We start from the raw sequence: 27350 nt of genomic DNA on the forward strand, positions 1-27350 counted from the left end.
AGAAACAGTGAAAAGCCCGGGTGGCTTTGCTGTAGCCAGACTTGTGGACTTTCCATATTAGAAAACACAATTGGTTATTGACTTTTGATTCCGGATAAATTCAACAAATTTTCAGAAGGCAAGCAGGCTGTAAGGAAGTCCAGTGGTGGCAGCCTCAGAAAGGGCTGTAAGGAAGACTGGAAGAAAACCAATGATGGCAGTCTCGAGAGAGTAAGAGGGAACACCTGCTTTCAGAAGATTGATACAGCGAAAGGCTGCGAAGACCTGAACCTTTTTTGAAAGTTGAGGTTTGTGGAGAAGTGAAACACCAACAGGATCACCGGGGATCACCCTATTCATGGAATTCCGGGTCGTAAGTGCTCGGAAGAAGTGAGCGAAGAGGACATTGACTTTGAGGAAGGTCTGGGAGATCAAACTCATTACAACTGGGAGGAGTTTGGGACTTTTAACCAAAGGTGAGAAAAAATTGCATTTCAGAAGTCGGCGTGAAAAATAATATTGTCAGAGCAAATGCAAATCGAGAAACTGGGAAAAGAAAATGGAATCCTTTCAGTGGAGTGGGAGGCAGTGTACTTGGGGTTGCTATATGAGTTAGTGGGGTGAAAGTAGATAGAAGTGGATAGACTATCCCCAGAGATGAAGATAGAAATGTTGAGGAAATGAAGAGTCAGAGTTGGATGTCAGAGTTGGACCATATCAAGGTAATGGAGAGATGAACATTAGAAGCAAAGTTAATTGAATTCTGCTGCTCAGGGTGAGAACAAGAAGCACCACCAATCCAATAAACTAAAAAACATTGAAACAGCTCTGGCTAAAGCAGGTAATAAGGACAGTTGGAATAAAAACAGGTTTAATCATTCATACACTGGCATCAGTGTTGATGAGTGGTCAGCAGTCAACACTACTTGCTTACCCATCTCCTGAACATCAGTCTCCTTGTACATGTGAACATTAACTTTTACCAGGCACATGCTATATGAATTTGTTTCCCACTGAGGCTGAGCAATTATCCTTGACATTGACTAACATAGATTTCAGTGAGGAACTAAGAGAGGGCATATGGATCTACAGCTGTTAGACCACAAATTACATACTTCTGATATTCATGTGATCATCAATATCAGACACATAAACAAGCGTGCCACCTGTTTAGACCTTGAAAACAGAACTGAACTTTTGGTACTGAAATTAATTACAAGCATACAGCCCTGACCACAGTCAAAACACCAGAAAATAGCTAGCTTGTCACTTATAAAAATGCAAATCTGCAGGAATGACCGTCATTATTGGTGATAGATAATATTGAAATAGCTACTTGTTAGTTGGAGGCATAAATATTCAGGGTAAGTTGTACATCAGGCTTGGATTTAGTTTTGGAAATTTTCAATGGCCCTAGACAAAGTGACTCCTTAAGTGTGAATTAGGCAAATAGCACCATAAACAAACCAAATCTTCAGCCCAGTTGCTTGATACAATTAACTGCATCATCATGTCAAACCATTCCAAACCAGACAGTCAACCATTATCCAAAAGGAAAACCTCTTAAAGTTTTGATATTGAACGGATTCAAAAAGAGATTTGTAGTTATTTTAATGATTGAAACTGATTTTGTAACATGAATACGTACTGTGTAATGAAATGAAATAAAAAGTTCCCATATTAATCCACACAGATCCAATGTATTTTGCTACTTGGGGTTATGTTTACTTAACAAATTAAATTAAGTTGCACTCTTTATTAAAAGAGCTGGAATTGTAAAAGTTGCTGTAAACTTTTACCTACCTCTACTCAAGTAACTGGAGTGCATGGGAAATCACAGCCCTGACATTATATATATGCTTTATGGCTCAAACCCAGCCATCAATTTAATTTTATTGTACTCTTGTTACATTACTCAGCAGTAATTCATTTGTCTGAACCATAAGGATCTATTTAAAAGGTAAGAATGGATTAATAGGTGCTTCAGAAATCAGGCTTTAGTGGGTGATTGATAAATTGAAGCAGACCAATTCCTTTTTAAATTTAACAACTGAAATTTTCAAAACATAATTTACGATGTGCAATATTTTTAAAACAGCAAATTTTAAAGAATTATTTCAGAAATACCTCAGCTACCAGATTGATTCAGCAAAAAGGTACAAAACCACTGTATTCTGTGTTGCCCCAGCTAGTTACTATTTTTTTGGTATTCATTTTCTAACTATTATTTTGAAATCAACATATCAAATTAAGGCCAGTTCGATCATTTCAGATTTTACCAATTAGCAATCATGGGACTTGAACTGACTTTAAAATATGGAAATAGCAGTAAACAGACCTGTATTAAGAACGGGTTTAGAATCGCCCCATTACAATAAAATAATTATCGACATTTTGAAAGGGCTAATGTATTTAAATTTTATATGTGCAAATAAAGATCTGGGAATCCCATTTTACACTGCTGTTTGGTGTGTTCTGTTTTTTACCTGAAGCTGATACGTGAAAATTCTAGTGTGGAACGCATTTGTTTAACTTGCATTAATATATCATAATTTAGGTAAGCGAGGATCGGGTACATTTTGTTGTATCGAGAAAGACCAGAGAACAGACCCCTGATATCTTGCAAGAGAGTGGCTGGGACAGCAGCAGCCCAGTCAGCCCTGATGGAAGAAATCTGCACAACAAGGTAAGGACAGGGATTTCTGAGACTGTTGGAAGGATTGAATTAACTTGTTATACTCTGTAATGGCAACTGAAAAATATCTTGTATCACCAAATAAAATAGATTATATCTTGAGCTGTAAGCATTAGTAATGTTTTTAATTGTCTTATAAAACTGAAACAAAAGCCTTCAGGCAGAAAAGGATAGCATTTCTTCTTTACTGTTGTGGGTTGGTGGGGGTGGGGTGGGGTGGGGTAAAGTATCGTTTGGCAGAGTGCAGAGAGCAATATTGTGCAGGAATGCACACCAGTACCAGAGCCTATCCCTCCATTTAAATTAATGGATAGGAAATCGGGGAGGCTCTGTACAAACGAGTAATCTTCCTCGTACAGTTTCCCCCTCGCACTCTGCCCAGGCGATGCTTTACGCTCAGATGGTAAAGCCAAAAATTTATCCTAAATGCTCAAGAAAATTTTGCATCATTAATATTCTATTACACTGCATCTGCCAAGGTGTTGTAATAAGATAAGAAAAAGGAGCAGGAGTAGACCATACGGCCCCTCGAGGTTGCTCCGCCATTCAAAATGATTATGGCTGATCTACCTCAACTCCTCTTTCCTGCCCACTCCTCATATCCCTTGATTTTCTGAGAGATCAAAAATCTCTCTATCCCAGCCTTGAATATAGAGATGTAGCATCCACGACCCTCCAGGGTAGAGAATTCCAAGGATTCACAACGCTCTGGCTGAAGAAATTTTTCCTCATCTCAGTCCGAAATAGTTGACCCCTTATCCTGAGGTTGTGCCCCATGCACTAGATTTCCCAGCCAGGGGAAACAACCTCTCAATATCTACCCTGTTGAGGTGCTTCAGAACGTTATGTGGTGCATTTGAGTATATACTATAATTTAACATGAGCTTTTTAAGCCTTGACAGTAATTGCTCTTCTGTGGTTCCACCAGAACCAGAAAAGCCCTCCTATCACACTTGTTGAAGGTGGCAGGACAGGTTCAGAGAGCAGTTATAGAGCACATAGCATCAGGCTTTGTTAATAGGGGCATAGAGTACAAAAGCAAGGAAGTTATGTTTTACTTCTATAGAACACTGGTTCAGCCTCAACTGGAGTATTGTGCCCAGTTGTGGGCACCACACTTTAGGAAAGATGTGAAGGCATTGGAGAGGGTGCAGAAAAGATGCACGAGAATGGTTCCAGTAATGAGGAACTTCAGTTATATGGATAGATTGGAGAAGTTGGGACTGTTTCCTTTGGAAAAGAAAAGGTTGAGAAGAGATTTGATAGAGGTGTTCAAAATCAGGAGGAGTCTGGACAGAGTAGATAGGGAATAACTGTTCCCATTGGTGGAAGGATTGAAAACAGGTTTACAGGTTTAAGGTAGTTGGCAAAAGAAGCAATAACGACATGAGGAAAAGCCTTTTCACACAGTGAGTGGTTAAGGTCTGGATTGCACTGCCTGAGAGTGTGGTAGAGGTCGGTTCAGTCGCGCATTCAAGAGGGAATTGGATTGTTATCTATAAAGGAAGAATGTGCAGGGCTAAAGGGAGAAGGCTGGGGAATGGCACCAGGTAAAGTGCTCTTTTGTAGAGCTGGCACAGACACTATGGGCTAAGTGGCCTTTTTCTGTGCAGTAACAGTTCTATGATTCTATAATAGGATCTGTCTCTGTCTCTCTTCTGTTCCCACTCAAAAGGATCGTTTTGCTTTCCCTTTTCACTCCATTTTCAAAAAACTCTGTCTTCCAGTTCCCTTCAACTTGTCTGTCTGACCTTTTTTTCTATAACAATTTTCTGAAGGAACTTATTTTTGGTAGATATATTAGTTTTATTTAAAAATGAAATAAAAAGAAAATGTAAGTGAATAATTTTTTAAATTATTAGTTAACTATTTGGAATTATTTTGAAACTAATGAGACAAAATATGTTACAAATATGATGAAAGTTAGAAAGTTAATTTATTTCTAGTTGTCACTTCCAAAAGCATAATAGGTCGCTGATTGTCTGGTGTGCTCTGCTAGGAAGTACTAGAATGGAGATTCAAGCCCTCAGTTCCCTACATAAAGGGTTCTAAATCTCATCCATTCAACTGGGGTCAGTGGGGGAATGCTGGATGCAGATGTCTTCTGACCAATTGAAGATAAATATATTGAGTGATGTTTGGCTTCTTCCGCGTAATTATTCATTATCGAGGAGCAATGGCAGAGCCTGAGATGATCCTGTCCACTGCCTCTGTTAGTTAGTTTTTCTTGGAGTGCCTTTATTGAATTGTACGTGAATCTCCACTAAGTTGGGAGTAATAGATGTATTTCCCAGGACAGTTTTGTTTAAATTATACAGTACTTCTGTGAGATACATTGAGTCCCTTAGGGAATTTGCAAAAAATTACACTTTATGCAGAACTGAATAATCCCTGGCACAAAGGGACCTGAAAAAGCAAAATGGAAGAAATAGATGAACTAATTTAATTTTAGTTAAAAAGTACATTTAAGAGGATTGCTATATTCTATAATTGCTGTGCTCCAACTCCTAACCAAATACAGCACGTATTTTGTAAACAAAGATTTAGGACGTGGAGCAGCAAAATGATAGCTATGCACAGATCTTCTGTAATGAAGTGCTTGTTAGACTAAATATCTGCAAATATTTATTTCATAGTGAACAAGAAGGTCAATTAAAGCTGATGTCTATCATAGAAAATTACTTTCAGAGGTTAGAGTTGCCGGAAGAGTGGCTTAGACAGTGATGTAAAAACGTCAGTGGAGAGTCGCTGAGTGTACTCAGATGTATTTCAAGATAAACAATGTCTGCTCTAGGCCTGGATTTTATCAGCGATTATTCAGCTTTCAATTACGTGTTTATAAAATGATTTTTTTTTACATTTCCATTCAATTAGATTCTTGAGATAAAATAGTTTATGCTTGGTAATATCTGTATTGAAGTGGTAAGTGCTGGAAAGTTTTGCTAAAATATTGACTTTTTTAAATGTTCATCAGCCTGAAGGATGTCAATGCTGGGGAAATTGACCTACCTTTCAATTTTGAGCTCCAACTGTTAGCCCAAGCATTTGCAAGACCATATAGCAAGTCAGTATAGTCAGCCTTGACTCTGTTGAGGAACCTCGTCTCTGAGTCAGAAAGGTTCATGTCCCGTTACTTAGATTTAAATACATAGTTTAGGCTGACACTTTAGTACTGAGGGAGTGCCGCATTGTTGGGGTTAAACTGAGGCCCTAATCTTAAGATCTACCCCCAATGTCCTTTAATTCTGTCTTTAGACGAATGGCTCCTACTGCACTAATGTGGAATTTTGTCCATCTCCCATCCCTGTAGTCCTGCTGATATAACATGATACAACTTGATACGAAGTTGTGGACTGTTCTGAGCTATCCACTCAGAGCTAGGTTAGGAACAAAGGAACATACGAACATGGGTAGGCGATTCAGCCCATCGAGCCTGCTCCCCCATTCAATTAGATCATGGCTGATCATCTACCTCAACGCCACTTTCCCATGCTATCCCCATATCCCTTGATGTCATTAGTCTCCAGAAATCTATTGATTTCTGTCTTGAACATGCTCAATGATTGAGCTTTCACAGCCCTCTGGGAAAAGAATTCCAAAATTTACCACCCTTTAAGTGAAGAGATTCCTCCTCATCCCAGTCTTAAATGGCCTACCGCTTATTCTGAAACTATGTCCCTGGTTCTAGACTCACCAGCCAGGGGAAACATCCTGTCTACATCCACCCTGTCACACCCTGTAAGAATTTTGTAAGTTTCAATGAGATCACCTCTCATTCTTAGAAACTGTGGAGAATACAGCCCCAGTTTTCTCAGTCTCTCCTCGTAAGACAATCCTGCCATCCCACGGATTAGTTTGGTGAACCTCCATTGCACTCCCTCTATGGCAAGTATATCCTTCCTTATATAAGGAGACCAAAACTATACACAATACACCAGGTGCAGTCTCACCAAGGCTCTATACAATTGAAGCAAGATATCTTTACTTCTGTACTCAAATCCCCTTGCGATGAAGGCGAACATAGGAGCAGGAGTAGGCCATTCAGCCCATCGAGCCTGCCCCACCATTCAATATGATCATGGCTGATCATCCACTTCAATGCCTGTTTCCCCACACTATCCTTGTATCCCCTTATGTCATTTGTATTTAGAAATCTGTCAATCTCTGCTTTAAACATACTCAATGACTGAGCTTCCACAGCCTCTGTGGGAGAGAATTCCAAAGATTTACAACCCTCTGAGTAAAGAAATTTCTCCTCATCTCTGTCCTAAGTGGCTTCCCCCTTATTTTGAAATTGTGTCCCCTGGTTCTAGACTCCCCAACCAGGGAAAACAGATGCATCTACCCTGTCTATCCCTTTAAGTATTTTGTAAGTTTCAATGAGATCACCTCTCATTCTTCGAAACACAGGCCCAGTTTCCCCAATCTCTCTTCATAGGACAGTCCCACCATCTCAGGAACAGGTTTGATGAACCTTCAGTGCACTCCCTCTATGGCAATAATATCCTTCTTAAGGTAAGGGAACCAAAACTGCACACAGTACTCCAAGTGCGGTCTAACCAAGGTTCTATACAATTGAAGCAAGACTTCACAACTCCTGTACTCAAATCCTCTTGCAATAAAGGCTAACATACCATTAGCCTTCCTGATTGCTTTCTGCACCTGCATGTTAGCTTTCAGTGACTTATTGACAAGGACACCCAGTTCCCTTTGTACATCTACACTCTAATCACTTACCATTTAAGAAATACTCTACACATCTATTCCTCCTACTAAAGTGGATAACCTCATATTTTTCCACATTATACCCATCTGCTATGTTCTTTCCCACTCACGAAGTCTGTCCAAATCCCCTTGAAGCCGCTTTGCATCTTCCTCACAACACACATTCCCACCTAGTTTTGTGTCATCACGAGCTTGGAAATACTACATTTGGTCCCCACATCTAAATCATTGATAAATATTGTGAACAGCTGGGGCCCAAGCACTGATCCCTGCAGTACCCCACTAGTGACAGCCTGCCAATGTGAGAATGACCCATTTATTCCTACTCTTTGCTTTCTGCCTGTTAACCAATCCTTAATCTATGCCAGTATATTACTTCCTGTCCCATGTGCTTTAATTTTGCTAACCAACCTCTTGTGGGGGACTTTGTCAAAAGCCTTCTGAAAATCCAGGTATACCACGTCCACCGACTCCCCTTTACTAATTCTGTTAGTAGCATCCTCAAAAAGCTCCAACATGTTCATCAAACATAAATCCATGTTGACTATGCCCAATCAGATCATTATTATCCAAATGTCCATTTATCATATCCTTTAGAATAGATTCTAGCATTTTCCCAACGACTGATGTAAGGCTAACAGATCTGTAATTCCCTGTTTTCTCTCTCCCTCTCTTCTTAAATGGTGGTGTGACATTTGCAACCTTCCAATCTGCAGGAACTATTCCAGAATCTATAGAATTTTGGAAGATGTTCACCAATGCATCCATTATTTCCATGGCTATCTCTTTCAACACTCTGGGATGTAGAATATCAGGTCCTGGGGACTTATCAACCTTCAACCCCATTAATTTCTCCAATATAACCTTCTTATTAATACTCATTTCCTTCAATTCCTCATTCCCCCTAATCCCTTGAATCTCTAATTCTGGGAGATTTCTTGTATCTTCCTCAGTGAAGACAGATTCAAAGTAATCATTTAGCTTCCCTGCCATTTCTCTATTCCCCATTATAAATTCTCCTGACACAAGCTTTTACAGTCCATTTTTATATTTTTTGCTAGCTTACAGTCGTATTCTATTCTCCCTTTCTTTATCAGTTTCTCGGTCCTCCTTTGCTGTATTCTAAAATCCTCCCAATCCTCAGCTTTACTTTCTGGCAACTTCATAGGCCTTTTCTTTTAATCTTATACAATCCTTAACTTCCTTTGTTATCCACAGTTGACTGCCTTTACTTTTGGGGTTTTTGTGCCTTGAAGGAATGTATAGTTGCTGTAAACTAAGTCATAATTCTTTGAAGACTATCTATTGCCTATGTATTGTCATACCTTTTAATGTATTTTCCCAATCCACCTCAGCCAATTTTCCCATCATACCTTCATAATTTCCTTTGTTCAAATTTAACACCCTGGCTTCAGATTGAACTACCACACTTTCAAATATAGTAGTCACTCATCTTATAAAAAGGTTCTTTTATAACAAGATTATTAATTAGCCCTTTCTCATTACATAAAACTGGATCTAAAATATCCTGTTCTGTAGTCGGTTCCTTAACATACTGCTCTAGAAAACTATCCCTAACACACTCCAGAAACTCATCCTCCACAGCATTAGTGCTCATTAAGTTTACCCAGTCGATGTGCATGTTGAAGTCACCCATGATTACTGCATTATCCATGCCACATGCTTCTCTAATCTCCTGATGAATACCATGCCCCGCACTACTGCTACTGTTTAGTGGCCTATAAACAACTCCTACCAATGTTTGCTGCCCCTTGCTGTTTCTTAGCCCCACCCAAACAGATTCCACATTTTGTTCTTCTGATCTGAAATCCTCCCTTACTAATATAGTGATACCATCCCTTATTATCAGCACAACACCACCTCCTTTTCCTTTTTGCCTGTCCTTCCTAAGTGCCGAATATCCTTGAATATTCAGTTCCCTGTCTTGGTCACCCTGTAGCCACATTTCCATTGTGGCAATTAGATCATACCCATTTACCTCTATTTGTGGCTTAAAATCAACTACCACTTGCCTTCCTAATTGGTTGCTGCACCTACATGCTAGCTTTAAGTGACTCATGAACAAGGACACCCAGGTCCCTTTGGACACCAACACATCCCAACCTCTGATCATTTAAGAAATATTCTGTCTTACTGTTTTTTCCACCAAAGTGAATAACTACATAATTGATTTCACATGGACCCTTACAACTAGCAGACAGCTAATGGGTTTTATCCCATCAGGTTGAAAGGTCAATGTATGGCCCAGGCCTCCTTTTTTTCCATATTCTTTGGTGAGGTAGCCGGGGCCAGACGACCAGTGGGGAGCCCAAAGCTCCGCTTCAAGGATGCTTGCAAGCATGATATGAATTCCCTAATGTTGACTATCGTACTTGGGAGTCACTAGCTGGCGAAAGAGGAAAATAGCGACACATCCTATGGACTGGTGTACTCCGCCATGATGACCAGTTGCTACAGCAGCTTGGCGACGGGTGCCAATGTCGAAAACAACAACTCTCAGCATCACTGGGCAGCTTCACGTGCAGCACTTGTGGCAGAACCTGCCTCTCGATGATTGGCCATCACAGCCATTAGCAAAGGTGCACCAAGAGAAGACAGCCCACCTAAATGGATCGTTTGCTGTGTGTCCATCATCTTTCATGGATGAAAGGATGTCAACCAACATACGGTTATTTCTTGCCATCTCTCCCAAAGGCTCTAACACTTATATTCCAAAAGTTCTGGAAATTATTCCCGATCTTTTCTTGCCTGACATCTCCACAAGCACATTTCCACTAATGATTCCTGGATAATAACTAGCGGTGGGATCTTGGATGTTTTTGTCAGTACCGTGGTCTGGAAATATTGAAGCCAATTGTAGCATAAGTCTGCTAACTAAGCAAAGACCAGAGATCCAGTGCTGGATTTCCATTACGGAGGTAGGAAACAGGAACTGGGTCTGGTTCTGGGTCAGAAACCCACCTCCAGTGGGAACCTGATTCAGATTGCAATTTTCAAATGGGTGAGCCTTAAATTGGTATGGAGACAGGTTTCCTGTCCACTTAGAGTCTGCGGGCCTGGGAATGAAGGTGAGTTAGATCAAGTGTGGGACTCATATAGACCCAGAACAGCCGTCACTGAGGCTGCTTGTTGTCCTGAGGGAAAGATCTGCCTTCTACAGCACCAGAGAGAAGCGAGATGTCCCATCGGAACTGAAAGCCTGGCACTCGAGGCAGGGCAGACCCTCACTTCATCGATGCTGACCTGATTTAATGTTGGAGGCCGTGAGGTAGAGGAGGGAGGTCCTCTTCCTAGAGGGTGGCAGGAGGAGGCCACCTTTGCGTTCAGCATTATCCCCCTCTGCCTCTTCTTCCTCCTCCTCTCTTGTCTCCTGCTTCTTCCCCAATGAGCTGTCTCCTTCCAGGGCCTCACTGTCCTCAAGGTCCACACCTGTCTGGAGGACCATGTTACAGAGAGTACGGCAGAACACAACAATGACCGAGACCCTTGCAGGAGGGATTGGAAGGAACCACCCGACTGGTTCACGCACCAGAATCAGGGCTTGATGCTTGCTGAAAGGTTGGCCTGCTGAGCAGGTGGCATTGGTTGTATTGCCTCTGTGCCTTTGCCTGGGGCTCTCTTAGAGGGGTCAGTAGCCATCTCTTCAAGGGATTTCCCTTGTCCTCTTGGATCCATCCACACACTTTGCAGGATGGAGTGAAGATCTGAGGCAGCCTGTGCTTTCAGAGGATGAAGGAGTCATGGCAGCTGCCAGGAAAGTGAGTGCACACATGGAGGAAGCACTTGTTGTGGCCACAGACCAGATGGACATTGATGGAATGGAAGCCCTTCATGTTGATGGATCTCACTGGCAGGTCACTGGATGCCTTGTTGGCCACATTGATCATGCCCTGCATCTGGGGGAATCCAGCGATGGAGGCAAATCCCTCTGTGCATGCGCAGGCCCATCTGTGTCAAAGTGGATGTCATCTCCCGCCCTCCTGAATATGCCATCCATGACCTGCCTGATGGCCTGATAAGCTGCCGATTGTGAGATGTCACCTCAGTCCATAAAAGACTCCTGGAATGACCCAGTTGCATAGAAATAGAGAGTGACGGTGACCTTGATGGCTGCAGGTATGTGACTGCCATGAGGAACGCGAGGCCTCAGGTCTTTGTGAATCAGAGCACATCGGTCCGAGACCATCTGCCTGGATAGTCACAGCCTCCTACGGCACTGGAATTCTGTCATTTGCAGGTGGCTGACTCTTGGGCAGTATACCCGATGTCTTGGGTAGCGCCTTCCTCCCCGTGCAGCCCCCGCTGTGCTCCTCTGGCCTCCTGCTGTCCACAAGGTTGCATCTGCTGTAGCTCATCCTGGCTGCTCTGAGCAATGGCAGAGAAGCCTGTTCCTATCTAAACACCTTCAGCAGGTGTTTGTTTATTCACTAGGCCTTACCCTGCCAACCCCAGGTGCCCCAATGATGCCAGCAGGCTCACATCCCTCTCCAGCTTCCTACCACCCACCACTGAGAAAAGCAAGTCTCTCAGCTCCAGCAATGGCTACTCTGGCAGTTTTGAAGCAGTTGAGCTTAGTTTTGTGCCTCAGCATTATTTTAATCAGCCCTTCCCCCTTCATAGCGCTCAGGGCCCCTCACAGTGTTCACGTCTTGTACACCCGGCCATGTTCCCCACATGGCGTTCTCCCCGTTCCCCACCTTTAAACATCCCAAACTGCTGCTAACAAGCCTGTTAATGAACTCTGTCATGAGCTCAACAGGCAAATAATTGGAGGTGTGTGGAGTTGCAGTTCCCTGCCTCCCGGCACTCCCTTAAAAATGGGTTCATGTTCCAAAGACAGCGGGTCCCAGTGCCAATCTCCAAGAACATGATCTTCAAATTGCACTCGCCTCTGTACCCGCACACAGCAGCTTTAAAAATCCAGCCCCATGTGTGTGAGGTCTTCTGATCTGTATGACGTGGTGTTGTATCAAATGATGCCTTTGCCCACTGGGCCATTGGAAGCTGTTTCAATACTTTAATTTTTTTTTTAAATCAGTCTTCTATTTGTGGCATAATTTGTAGCCTGGATAGCTCAGCTGTACAAAACACTATTCAAGATTAACCATATTTCCCTGTGTTTCACACTGCTCACGTTAGCAGCTTTTGCTGATTCTGTACTGCAGCCATCTGGGAATACTAATTGGAAACTTTATGTGCACGAGGGACAGAGAGGAACAATGCAACAGCAAATAACTTTTACTTGCAGAAACTACGCAAATAAATATATTTACATTTTTAAAGTGCGACAAAAGAAAATAAGCATTGAATAATATTTTTATTTCTGAAATACTAACTCATTAACGGAACAAGGCCACAGGGTCAGATTATTGGGCTAAAACTGCGACTGTTGGAAGTAATTTAGACATGTTTTATTATGGTACATAACAGCAAATTGTCTGTGTATTTTCTAGAACTTTCTTCATGCCTTCACATGCCATGAAAAGATCATCACTGTTCGCAAAGAAGCTCATGAGCCCTTGGGAATGACCGTATCAGGAGGCCTGCTAAGCAAAGGCTGGGATCTCCCAATCTATGTTACAAATGTACATCCTGATGGGTGCTTGGGGAATGATGGAAGAATAAAAAATGGTAACCAAGAGCTTGTTGTAAATTATTTCTACAATTATATGTTTTACACCATTCATTAATCCTTTATTCATTTAGCATTTATTATACATGCATAAATCTGTTGTTCCTAATTCTTAATGTTATGATTAAATTAGTAATTTTAGTTTACCTTTAAATTTATAATCACTTCTATTTCTTTTCAGTACAATCTTTGATAACTTTTGACTGGGGTATTTTGGAGACTGTAGGCAGGAAATTCTGCAAAGTTTTCAGAGGGATTAGAAGTGCATTGGGATTTTACTTCCAACCACCATTGTGCCCTTGTGATGACTCTGTCCCAAACTGTACCTGGCCATTTTGAGAGTGGGAGTTCTACGCTGTTAATAGCCAAACAAAAGGGTTTTTTTTTTCTTTTGCAATCCTTTATCCACACAGGGAACCTCAGACAGCATTTCAAAGGTAATCAATCCCTCTTGAAATTTCCAGGGATGTCAGGACTGAAACGACTTGCTCCCAAAATGCTGTGGGAACGTAAATGAGGAAGGGGAAAAGTTGCAACCTGTGTCTAAAATTTGTACATTACGTTAGATGGGCTAGAATTTAGGCAGATCCAGGTTCGGCTCCTAATTCTGACCGCTGCCCTTTCGAGGTCTAGTATTTCTATGTTTGTTCATCATGTATTTGTAAGTGTCCCAGGTTTATCCGCCTACCCAATAATTAATATAATCCAAAGTACTCATCTTTGCATTGGATAGGCCTATCCTTTTCCTTATTTTTGTTTAGATTAATACCTTGCAATATTATGCCCAAATTTCAATCCAAAAATGAAAAGTTTAATGGTATTTATTCTGTGTTCTATGACACTACCATTAGGACTATGAATGCATCATTCATCCCTTACAGAATGAATCTATGATTGCTGTTATGGTTGTCTTTAGAAGGCACAAAATAGAGGTAATCAGCAGGGAATATCAACCCAGACTGCTGCTGTTCACTTTCTAATGGCAGGTTCAAGAGCAGATCAACTGCCTATCCTTCGTTGAGGTCCAAAAAAAAACAGGAATGGGAAGAAATATGGTGTGCGAATACAACTTTTAGTTTAGTATTAGAAAATCTACCCAAATGTGACCCTAATAGGATTTGAGCTTATAGTTTTTTTTCCTGCATTATTAAGCAGACTATGCAACATTAAATGAAAACAGTTATTAGACCCAATGAATGATTTTCTGAAGCAGATTCACATGTCATTTGGAAGCTATAAAATGAATTCCTGTATTTCATATTTTCTTTGCTCTTCTTAGGTGACATTCTCTTGGATATAAATGGCATTGAACTAACTGGCATGACACAAAGTGAAGCAGTGTCCATAATAAAGCATAGTGCCGCCTCCTCTTCTGTTGTTTTCAAAGCTTTGGAACTGAGAGTGGCAGAAAAGGACAATGTCGACAGCCAAATGCCTCTTAACACCAATCAAAACAACTTGTCAGGTGATGACTGGTCACCATCGTGGAATATGTGGCTCGGATTGCCTCGGTGAGTATGCATGATATGTATTCACATAGTACCCAGTAATATTTCTGTGTTAATTTCAGCCCTTCATTGCCAGGCCAGACCTATTACCCTAGGAGGTACAACGGGAGGAATTTTATGCTCCCCCCACGTCGGGTTTGGAAGTGGGGAGCACATGTAATTGGGTGGGATGGCAGCAGGGAGAGCCTCACCACCTTCCCATCTGTGCCGAAATTAAGATCGGGGCGGGAAGGCCTGTGAAGGGCCTTCCTGCCTCTCTGCCAATTGAAGCCCTTAAATAGGCAATTAATGCCCAATTAAGGGCCTCATCCCACCATTGCTGCCACAGTTAGCCCAGCAGCAGATGGGCCTGTCGCTGCACAAGGAGCACGGCAAGAAAAACTGTGCGGGTTGCTTTCTGGCTTGTTGGGGCTTGGGGGTGTTCCCTCATTAAAAGGCACTTAGTGCCTGCATGGGGGCACCAGCATCAGGAATGGGGCCTGCTAAGAGCCACCCCCTGCTCTTGCTACTGAACCCCCCCTCCACACTACCCTCCCTGTGACCCCCGCCCTGACCTGTTAATCAAAGTAACTGCTTGTGTGTAATCATCCTTGGTTATATACATTCAAATCAGCACAAGCATAGATTCCCAGCATTCATGTCGTCCTTAGGTCACTCATACAAAGTAGGCAAAGTTGAATCTTGTCTGCTGACAGAAAGTCTGTGTTTAAAGGTGAAGTGCCCATTTTTATTAAGGAAAAATATATTTTTACAAATGTTAAAATCATATTGCTGCTTATTTGATAGCCTATTTATTGCACACCACTTTGACTGCCAACACTGTTGGTACTGCCATTCTCAGGTGTATTTTGTATTGGTACCATGGGTTGCTTTATGGAACCCATTATTTGGAAGACAATGAGGAGGAGGTGCAGAAAAAGGATACCAGACAGAAGAGTTAAATCAGGAGCAGAAAGGCTGCAACCATAGTTGCCCTCAAACCTGGATCTAGAGGCAGAAGTGCACTGAGAGATTTGTTCAAGGAATTCTGTTTTCTTAGAGTATATGTAACAAGATGCTGTGGCAGAATTGTGCTGCATACTGGAATCTGACCTCCAGTCGAAACTCCTGTGAAATGACAGTTCTGTCAGTGCTGTCAAAGTCACCACAGCTTTTGACGATGATGCCTCAGGCTCATTCTGAGATGGCACAGAGGACGTCAGCAACATCAGTCAGTCTGTACTACACAGGTGTATTAAGCAGGTGGTTGATACCTTGTTTACCAGAACGAGCATGTAAAACAGTTTACCTGTGGACAACCTGAACAGCACGATAAAGCCCCACATTTTTTCTAAATGGTAGAATTTGTCAAGTTGCAGGGTATAATTAATGGCATAAGTATTGTCTTACAAATTTCCACACAAAACAATTACATAGAATCATAGAAAGTTTATGTCTGTGCCACATCCATGAAATGTAAAAGCTAATCCCGTCATTAGCATTTTACTCATCTGTGACCTTAGTATAGGTCAATGCCCATATTCAGGTAGCAGACATGATGCAGTCATTTTAAGGCAATCTACCATGCCCCCATTATTTGATCCCCAAACAGTGTAAGATAACTTTTTGGAACCTAAAGAAACCTGTCAAGATTCAGAGAATGACTTCTCTGTGACACCCATGAGTAGTTGGAGAACAGAAATATAGTGAGGTGCAGGCAGCTATAGCAATCTTTATTGAATACACTGCAGATACCTTGAGGGACCTTTTGTTTTGACAGATCAAGGAGAATAAAGTCTCCAGGATCATCATGCATGCTACACACAACTGCATAATTCTAAGACCAACAACAATGGATCATAGATGGGACAACCAAGGAGACAAGGAAGTCAGGGAACAGGAGCCAGTAGCTCCTGTGACTGAAGCACATTTTATAAGCTACTGGAGCCATACACTAAGTTTTTATCATTGTGACAGTCTCCTAAGTTCCCCCATCTACCCATAGCATGGTGGCGATGGACACAAGTCTGTCACCAAAATAATGGAGATACATTATTCAGCATCATTGCACAAGCACTGTTTGGATACAGCTGAACAATAGTGCTGCAAAATTTTAATTCCCAAAAAGTAACCGTGTCTACCTTGTGGTTACTGCTCCATTCCCTCCCTTTGGTGACTGCCTGGCATGTGTCCTATAAATCCCAACATTGTGCTTCTACCAAGTGTTCCCCTTGTGACAGGTGTCAGTGAGGAGTGGAGCCTCTTGGGCATAAGGTGGTCCACTTCTTCTACACACTGTGTCTCAGAATGACCCAATCACTACCTCAATGGCTATTCTGGTCCTGCAGTCTGCTGTCAACAGAATGATACTGGGGCTAAAAGAGTTAAATTATGGGGACAGATTTTATAAACAAGGCTTATTACCCCTTGGGTATAAAGGATTAAGGTGTGATCTAATTGAGGTGTTTAAGATGCTTAAAGGATTTGATAGGGTAGATGGAGAGAAATTATTTCCACTGGGAGTGGAGTTCAGAACAAGGGAGCATGAACGTAAAATTAGAACTAGGCCATTCAGGAGTAATGTCAGGAAACATGGCTTCACATAAAGTTTTGTGTAAATCTGTAAAATCCTCCCCCAAAAGCTGTTGAGACTAGCTCATTTTGAAAATTTTAAAACTGAGATTGATAGATTGTTGTTAGGCAAGCGTATTAAGGGTTATGGAACCAAGGCGCGTAGATGGAGTTTAGAATACAGATCAGTCATGATCTAATTGAATGGCGGAAAAGAGTTATAGGGCTGAATGGCCTGAATGTTCCTAATTGAAGCTTATCACAGAATGAGTCATGTTATTATGCTTCACTACATACTTTGGTGATGGTGAGTAAGTGACTGAGTCATTGAGAAAAAACAGCTTTTGGGGGGATGGTGTGGGGAAGTGGGAGTCTTCAGCTTCACCATCATTGACTCAATGCTGTCTCAGACAGTGGTCTGGGAGGTGATCTCAATCACTTGATGACCTCAGGTTGGGGAGTCTCCCTCCATTAGAGTCTGCTCCTGTTGGTTGGAATTTTATGTCCTTTAAAAATAATCGCAGGTTGGAACCATTTCTGGGTCCTGACCCTGCAATTTCTGTCACGGCGTCCGGCTGGGAGATCTTCCCGGAGGCAGGCAATTAAGAGTCTGCCTCCGGATCCACCGTCCAATGGAAGCCTTGGAAGGATGGCAGCCCCATCGGTAGAGATGGGCGCTGCCCCTGCAGGATGGGGACGGTGAGAGTGCCCCCATCTTGAGGCACCCTCTGAAGAGGTTTGTGATTTTTTTTCTATTTATCTTTGGCCACAGCTGCCAGGCCATCCTGTGGATGTCTCCCCAGCTGTGGCCTGCTGCTCCACGCTGCTCTCGTGAGAGGGGGAAGAACAGGAGGGTTCGCAGCACCCCCTGCCAGCCAACTGTTAGCAAGCCAATGTTCAGGGTTCAATGAAGAGTGCAGGAGGGCATGCCAGGAGCAGCACCAGGCATACCTAAAAATGAGGTGTCAGCCTGGTGAAGCGACAACACAGGACTATTTGCATGCCAAACAGTGGAAGCAGCATGTGATAGACAGGACTAAGTGATCCCACAACCAATGGATCAGATTTAATCTCTGCAGTCCTTTCACATCCAGTCGTGAATGGTGGTGGACAATTAAACAACTAACAGGAGGAGGAGGCTTCACAAATATTCCTACCCTCAACGATGGCGGAGCCCAGCACACCAGTGCAAAAAACAAGGCTGAAGCATTTGCATCCATCTTCAGCCAGAAGTGCTGAGTGGATGATCCATCTCGGCCTCCTCCTGAGGTCCCCATCACAGATGACAGTTTTCAGCCAGTCCGATTCACTCTACATGATATCCAGAAATGACTGAAGGCACTGGATACTGCAAAGGCTATGGGACCTGACAACATTCTGTCAATAGTACTGAAGACCTGTGCTCCAGAACTTGCCACGTCCCTAGCCAAGCTGATCCAGTACAACTACAACACTGGCATCTACCCGGCAATGTGGAAAATTGCCCAGGTATGTCCTGTACACAAAAATCAGGACAAATCCAACCCGGCCAATTACCACCCCATCATCAGCAAAGTGATGGAACAGGTCGTCAACATGCTATGAGGCAGCACTTGCTCACTGATGCTCAGTTTGAGTTCTGCCAGAACCACTCAGCTCCTGACCTCATTGCAGCCTATGTCCAAACATGGACAAAAGAGCTGAACTCCAGAGGTGAGGTGAGAGTGACTGTCCTTGACATCAAGGTAGCATTTAACTGAGAATGGCATCAAACTGGAGTCAGTGGGAATTGGGGGAAAACTCTGCGCTGGTTGGAGTCATACCTAGCACAAAGGAATATGGTTGTGGTTGTTGGAGGTCAGTCATCTCAGTCCCAGGACATCACTGCATGAGTTCCTCAGGTTAGTGTCCTAGGTCCAACCGGCTTCAGCTGCTTCATCAATGACCTTCCCTTCATCAAAAGGAAAGAAATGGGGATGTTCGCTGATGATTGCACAATATTCAGCACCACTCACGACTCCTGGGATAATGAAACAGTCTGTGTCCAGATGCAGAAAGACCTGGACAACGTCAAGGCTTGGGCTGAGAAGTGGCAAGTAACATTCGGCCATAAAAGTGCCAGGCAGTGACCACCTCAAACAGGAGAGAATCTAACCATCTCCCCTTGATTTTCAATGGCATTACCATCGCTGAATCCCCCACTATCAACATCCTGCGGGCTATCATTGACCAGAAACTGAACTGGACCAGCACATAAATACTGTGCCTGCAAGAGCAGGTCAGAGGCTGGGAATTCTGTGGTGAGTAACTCACCTTCTGACTCCCCAATTCCTGTCCACCATCTGCAAGGCACAAGTCAGGAGTGTGATGGAATACTCTCCACTTGCCTGGATGGGTGCAACTCCTACACCACTCAAGAAGCTCGACACAATCCAGGATAAAGCTTGATTGGCACCCCATTCACCACCTTCAACATTTACTGCCTTCACCACTGCGCACAGTGGCAGCAGTGTGTACCATAGTCAAGATGCACTGCAGCAACACACCGAGGCTCCTTTGACAGCAGCTTCCAAACCTGCAACCTCTACCACCTAGAAGGACAAGGGCAGCAGATGCATGGGAATGCCACCACCTGAAAGTTTCCCTCCAAGCAACACATCATCCTGACTTGGAACTATATCGCCATTCCTTCACAGTCGCTGGGTCTAAATCCTGGAACTCCCTTCCTAACAGCGCTGTGGGTGTACCTACACCTCAAGGACTGCAGTGGTTCAAGAAGGCACCTTCTCAAGGGCAATTTAGGATGGGCAACAAATGCTGGCCTAGCCAGCGATATACACATCCCATGAACGAATTTTTAAAAAAGCCTCCTCCAGGCACCTGCTGGGCTTTGGCCTCAGTGGAGGGGCCTGCCCAGTGCGGGAAAGATGCTAGTAGTATCACGAAGCAGCCCACGAATGGGCAGTTAATTATTCAAATTTGCTACCTATCACCGCCTGGAGGCAGGAACGCGTCAGACCACTGACCCGACATTCTCATTTCTAAATTTCCTCTTGCTCCTGCCTTCAAGCTCCCTCTGTGGGTCCAGGAGGATTCCACCTGTTATATGCAGCCATTTGCCAACTGAGGTTAACAAGAGGATGTACGTCCAAAGCAAAGTGTTACAGAGCTGTTATAATGTGAACATTATAATGGAGCTGCATTTGATTGAGTTATTCCCCTTTTCGAGTGAGGCACATGAAACACTTGCAGGTGTATGTTACTGGTACGGAATGTAACATAATGTACATGATGGTCCTTCAAAATACTACAACATAGTGCACAAGATTAGGTCATGCTGAATTTACTTCCTCAAGTGCTGATTTTGAACATTGCCCTATTTTGTGCATTTTTACCAAACTGTTACATTATACTTTATACAATTGTGCAATACCTTGGTGAATGCTGGCATTGAGTTAACATTGTTTACCACTTATGGCAAAGCATTCCACACTCCAATAAATATTTACAAAAATAAGTTGCTTCTAATCTTCTTCACAGGAAGCTGATTATCTTGATTTTAACTGCTCTTCCACAGTGTGAAGGAAAATTTTTAAAAACCCTTCAAAAGTTTTTAAACACTTGATTCACAATGTATGGGCTGGAGTGTGTTGTTGGCGGGTACAGAAAATGGCGGCCAACCTGCATGCGAGCCGCGATTACGTGACGGGCGGCCACTTAACATATTGACAGCAGGCGCTACCCCCACCCCAATCAAGTATTGGGGGCGGCATTGGCGCAATGCCAGAGCAGGTGCTGCCGCCATTTTTAAAAGGCTGCCAGCCCACTGCAAACAGTTCAAAATAATGCAGAGTAGATCCAGTCCCCCCCCCATAAACTAAATAATGCAGAGTAGATCCAGTCCCCCCCATAAACTAAATAATGCAGAGTTAATCCAGTCCCCCCCCATAAACTAAATAATGCAGAGTTAATCCAGTCCTCCCCCATAAACTAAATAATGCAGAGTTAATCCAGTCCTCCCCATAAACTAAATAATGCAGAGTTAATCCAGTCCCCCCCCATAAACTAAATAATGCAGAGTTAATCCAGTCCTCCCCATAAACTAAATAATGCAGAGTTAATCCAGTCCCCCCCCCATAAACTAAATAATGCAGAGTTAATCCAGTCCCCCCCCATAAACTAAATAATGCAGAGTTAATCCAGTCCTCCCCATAAACTAAATAATGCAGAGTTAATCCAGTCCCCCCCCATAAACTAAATAATGCAGAGTTAATCCAGTCCTCCCCATAAACTAAATAATGCAGAGTTAATCCAGTCCCCCCCCATAAACTAAATAATGCAGAGTTAATCCAGTCCTCCCCATAAACTAAATAATGCTGAGTTAATCCAGTCCTCCCCATAAACTAAATAATGCAGAGTTAATCCAGTCCCCCCCCATAAACTAAATAATGCAGAGTTAATCCAGTCCCCCCCCATAAACTAAATAATGCAGAGTTAATCCAGTCCCCCCCCCATAAACTAAATAATGCAGAGTTAATCCAGTCCTCCCCATAAACTAAATAATGCAGAGTTAATCCAGTCCCCTCCCATAAACTAAATAATGCAGAGTTAATCCAGTCCCCCCCCATAAACTAAATAATGCAGAGTTAATCCAGTCCTCCCCATAAACTAAATAATGCAGAGTTAATCCAGTCCTCCCCATAAACTAAATAATGCAGAGTTAATCCAGTCCCCCCCCCATAAACTAAATAATGCAGAGTTAATCCAGTCCTCCCCATAAACTAAATAATGCAGAGTTAATCCAGTCCCCCCCCATAAACTAAATAATGCAGAGTTAATCCAGTCCTCCCCATAAACTAAATAATGCAGAGTTAATCCAGTCCCCCCCCATAAACTAAATAATGCAGAGTTAATCCAGTCCCCCCCCATAAACTAAATAATGCAGAGTTAATCCAGTCCTCCCCATAAACTAAATAATGCAGAGTTAATCCAGTCCCCCCCCATAAACTAAATAATGCAGAGTTAATCCAGTCCCCCCCATAAACTAAATAATGCAGAGTTAATCCAGTCCCCCCCCATGAACTAAATAATGCAGAGTTAATCCAGTCCTCCCCATAAACTAAATAATGCAGAGTTGATCCAGTCCTCCCCATACACTAAATAATGCAGAGTTAATCCAGTCCCCCCCCATAAACTAAATAATGCAGAGTTAATCCAGTCCTCCCCATAAACTAAATAATGCAGAGTTAATCCAGTCTCCCCCCCATAAACTAAATAATGCAGAGTTAATCCAGTCCTCCCCATAAACTAAATAATGCAGAGTTAATCCAGTCCCCCCCCCATAAACTAAATAATGCAGAGTTAATCCAGTCCCCCACCATAAACTAAATAATGCAGAGTTAATCCAGTCCCCCCCCCATACACTAAATAATGCAGAGTTAATCCAGTCCTCCCCATAAACTAAATAATGCAGAGTTAATCCAGTCCTCCCCATAAACTAAATAATGCAGAGTTAATCCAGTCCCCCCCATAAACTAAATAATGCAGAGTTAATCCAGTCCCCCCCCATAAACTAAATAATGCAGAGTTAATCCAGACCCCCCCCCATAAACTAAATAATGCAGAGTTAATCCAGTCCCCCCCCATAAACTAAATAATGCAGAGTTAATCCAGTCCCCCCCATAAACTAAATAATGCAGAGTTAATCCAGTCCCCCCTCATAAACTAAATAATGCAGAGTTAATCCAGTCCACCCCATAAACTAAATAATGCAGAGTTAATCCAGTCCCCCCCCATAAACTAAATAATGCAGAGTTAATCCAGTCCTCCCCATAAACTAAATAATGCAGAGTTAATCCAGTCCTCCCCATAAACTAAATAATGCAGAGTTAATCCAGTCCCCCCCCATAAACTAAATAATGCAGAGTTAATCCAGTCCTCCCCATAAACTAAATAATGCAGAGTTGATCCAGTCCTCCCCATACACTAAATAATGCAGAGTTAATCCAGTCCCCCCCCATAAACTAAATAATGCAGAGTTAATCCAGTCCTCCCCATAAACTAAATAATGCAGAGTTAATCCAGTCTCCCCCCCATAAACTAAATAATGCAGAGTTAATCCAGTCCTCCCCATAAACTAAATAATGCAGAGTTAATCCAGTCCCCCCCCCATAAACTAAATAATGCAGAGTTAATCCAGTCCCCCACCATAAACTAAATAATGCAGAGTTAATCCAGTCCCCCCCCCATACACTAAATAATGCAGAGTTAATCCAGTCCTCCCCATAAACTAAATAATGCAGAGTTAACCCAGTCCCCCCCCCATAAACTAAATAATGCAGAGTTAATCCAGTCCCCCCCCATAAACTAAATAATGCAGAGTTAATCCAGTCCTCCCCATAAACTAAATAATGCAGAGTTAATCCAGTCCCCCCCCCATAAACTAAATAATGCAGAGTTAATCCAGTCCCCCCCCCATAAACTAAATAATGCAGAGTTAATCCAGTCCCCCCCCCCATAAACTAAATAATGCAGAGTTAATCCAGTCCTCCCCATAAACTAAATAATGCAGAGTTAATCCAGTCCTCCCCATAAACTAAATAATGCAGAGTTAATCCAGTCCCCCCCCCGCATAAACTAAATAATGCAGAGTTAATCCAGTCCTCCCCATAAACTAAATAATGCAAAGTTAATCCAGTCCTCCCCATAAACTAAATAATGCAGAGTTAATCCAGTCCTCCCCATAAACTAAATAATGCAGAGTTAATCCAGTCCCCCCCCCATAAACTAAATAATGCAGAGTTAATCCAGTCCCCCCCCATAAACTAAATAATGCAGAGTTAATCCAGTCCCCCCCCATAAACTAAATAATGCAGAGTTAATCCAGTCCCCCCCATAAACTAAATAATGCAGAGTTAATCCAGTCCTCCCCATAAACTAAATAATGCAGAGTTAATCCAGTCCCCCCCATAAACTAAATAATGCAGAGTTAATCCAGTCCTCCCCCATAAACTGAATAATGCAGAGTTAATCCAGTCCTCCCCATAAACTAAATAATGCAGAGTTAATCCAGTCCCCCCCCATAAACTAAATAATGCAGAGTTAATCCAGTCCTCCCCATAAACTAAATAATGCAGAGTTAATCCAGTCCTCCCCATAAACTAAATAATGCAGAGTTAATCCAGTCCTCCCCATAAAATAAATAATGCAGAGTTAATCCAGTCCTCCCCATAAACTAAATAATGCAGAGTTAATCCAGTCCTCCCCATAAACTAAATAATGCAGAGTTAATCCAGTCCCCCCCCATAAACTAAATAATGCAGAGTTAATCCAGTCCTCCCCATAAACTAAATAATGCAGAGTTAATCCAGTCCCCCCCCATAAACTAAATAATGCAGAGTTAATCCAGTCCCCCCCCCATAAACTAAATAATGCAGAGTTAATCCAGTCCTCCCCATAAACTAAATAATGCAGAGTTAATCCAGTCCCCCCCCATAAACTAAATAATGCAGAGTTAATCCAGTCCTCCCCATAAACTAAATAATGCAGAGTTAATCCAGTCCTCCCCATAAACTAAATAATGCAGAGTTAATCCAGTCCTCCCCATAAACTAAATAATGCAGAGTTAATCCAGTCCTCCCCAGAAACTAAATAATGCAGAGTTAATCCAGTCCCCCCCATAAACTAAATAATGCAGAGTTAATCCATGTCCCCCCCCATAAACTAAATAATGCAGAGTTAATCCAGTCCTCCCCATAAACTAAATAATGCAGAGTTAATCCAGTCCTCCCCATAAACTAAATAATGCAGAGTTAATCCAGTCCCCCCCCCATAAACTAAATAATGCAGAGTTAATCCAGTCCTCCCCATAAACTAAATAATGCAGAGTTAATCCAGTCCCCCCCCATGAACTAAATAATGCAGAGTTAATCCAGTCCTCCCCATAAACTAAATAATGCAGAGTTGATCCAGTCCTCCCCATACACTAAATAATGCAGAGTTAATCCAGTCCCGCCCCATAAACTAAATAATGCAGAGTTAATCCAGTCCTCCCCATAAACTAAATAATGCAGAGTTAATCCAGTCCCCCCCCCATAAACTAAATAATGCAGAGTTAATCCAGTCCTCCCCATAAACTAAATAATGCAGAGTTAATCCAGTCCCCCCCCATAAACTAAATAATGCAGAGTTAATCCAGTCCCCCACCATAAACTAAATAATGCAGAGTTAATCCAGTCCCCCCCCATACACTAAATAATGCAGAGTTAATCCAGTCCTCCCCATAAACTAAATAATGCAGAGTTAATCCAGTCCTCCCCATAAACTAAATAATGCAGAGTTAATCCAGTCCCCCCCATAAACTAAATAATGCAGAGTTAGTCCAGTCCCCCCCCATAAACTAAATAATGCAGAGTTAATCCAGACCCCCCCCATAAACTAAATAATGCAGAGTTAATCCAGTCCCCCCCCATAAACTAAATAATGCAGAGTTAATCCAGTCCCCCCCATAAACTAAATAATGCAGAGTTAATCCAGTCCCCCCCCATAAACTAAATAATGCAGAGTTAATCCAGTCCTCCCCATAAACTAAATAATGCAGAGTTAATCCAGTCCCCCCCCCATAAACTAAATAATGCAGAGTTAATCCAGTCCTCCCCATAAACTAAATATTGCAGAGTTAATCCAGTCCTCGCCATAAACTAAATAATGCAGAGTTAATCCAGTCCCCCCCCATAAACTAAATAATGCAGAGTTAATCCAGTCCTCCCCATAAACTAAATAATGCAGAGTTAATCCAGTCCCCCCCCATAAACTAAATAATGCAGAGTTAATCCAGTCCTCCCCATAAACTAAATAATGCAGAGTTAATCCAGTCCCCCCCCATAAACTAAATAATGCAGAGTTAATCCAGTCCCCCCCCATAAACTAAATAATGCAGAGTTAATCCAGTCCTCCCCATAAACTAAATAATGCAGAGTTAATCCAGTCCCCCCCATAAACTAAATAATGCAGAGTTAATCCAGTCCCCCCCCATAAACTAAATAATGCAGAGTTAATCCAGTCCCCCCCCCATAAACTAAATAATGCAGAGTTAATCCAGTCCTCCCCATAAACTAAATAATGCAGAGTTAATCCAGTCCTCCCCATAAACTAAATAATGCAGAGTTAATCCAGTCCCCCCCCCCCCATAAACTAAATAATGCAGAGTTAATCCAGTCCTCCCCATAAACTAAATAATGCAGAGTTAATCCAGTCCTCCCCATAAACTAAATAATGCAGAGTTAATCCAGTCCTCCCCATAAACTAAATAATGCAGAGTTAATCCAGTCCCCCCCCCATAAACTAAATAATGCAGAGTTAATCCAGTCCCCCCCCCATAAACTAAATAATGCAGAGTTAATCCAGTCCCCCCCCATAAACTAAATAATGCAGAGTTAATCCAGTCCCCCCCATAAACTAAATAATGCAGAGTTAATCCAGTCCTCCCCATAAACTAAATAATGCAGAGTTAATCCAGTCCCCCCCATAAACTAAATAATGCAGAGTTAATCCAGTCCTCCCCCATAAACTAAATAATGCAGAGTTAATCCAGTCCTCCCCATAAACTAAATAATGCAGAGTTAATCCAGACCCCCCCATAAACTAAATAATGCAGAGTTAATCCAGTCCTCCCCATAAACTAAATAATGCAGAGTTAATCCAGTCCCTCCCCATAAACTAAATAATGCAGAGTTAATCCAGTCCTCCCCATAAACTAAATAATGCAGAGTTAATCCAGTCCTCCCCATAAACTAAATAATGCAGAGTTAATCCAGTCCTCCCCATAAACTAAATAATGCAGAGTTAATCCAGTCCTCCCCATAAACTGAATAATGCAGAGTTAATCCAGTCCCCCCCCCATAAACTAAATAATGCAGAGTTAATCCAGTCCTCCCCATAAACTAAATAATGCAGAGTTAATCCAGTCCCCCCCCATAAACTAAATAATGCAGAGTTAATCCAGTCCCCCCCCATAAACTAAATAATGCAGAGTTAATCCAGTCCTCCCCATAAACTAAATAATGCAGAGTTAATCCAGTCCCCCTCCATAAACTAAATAATGCAGAGTTAATCCAGTCCTCCCCATAAACTAAATAATGCAGAGTTAATCCAGTCCTCCCCATAAACTAAATAATGCAGAGTTAATCCAGTCCCCCCCCATAAACTAAATAATGCAGAGTTAATCCAGTCCCCCCCCATAAACTAAATAATGCAGAGTTAA

The 27350-nt window shown here is 42.3% G+C and overlaps 1 protein-coding gene across 1 annotated transcript in view; it reads left to right on the forward strand.

Annotated features, from left to right (window-relative positions):
• Positions 1-27350, forward strand: part of lnx1 (ligand of numb-protein X 1) — a 210949-nt gene that overhangs the window by 123802 nt on the left and 59797 nt on the right. Inside the window, exons 6-8 of the mRNA XM_068035321.1 lie at positions 2537-2665; positions 12874-13051; positions 14332-14563. Coding sequence (XP_067891422.1) covers positions 2537-2665; positions 12874-13051; positions 14332-14563 — 539 coding nt within the window. The remainder of the gene's footprint in view (positions 1-2536; positions 2666-12873; positions 13052-14331; positions 14564-27350) is intronic.

Source organism: Heterodontus francisci, chromosome 1, assembly GCF_036365525.1.
Source record: "Heterodontus francisci isolate sHetFra1 chromosome 1, sHetFra1.hap1, whole genome shotgun sequence".
Lineage (NCBI taxonomy): Eukaryota > Metazoa > Chordata > Chondrichthyes > Heterodontiformes > Heterodontidae > Heterodontus > Heterodontus francisci.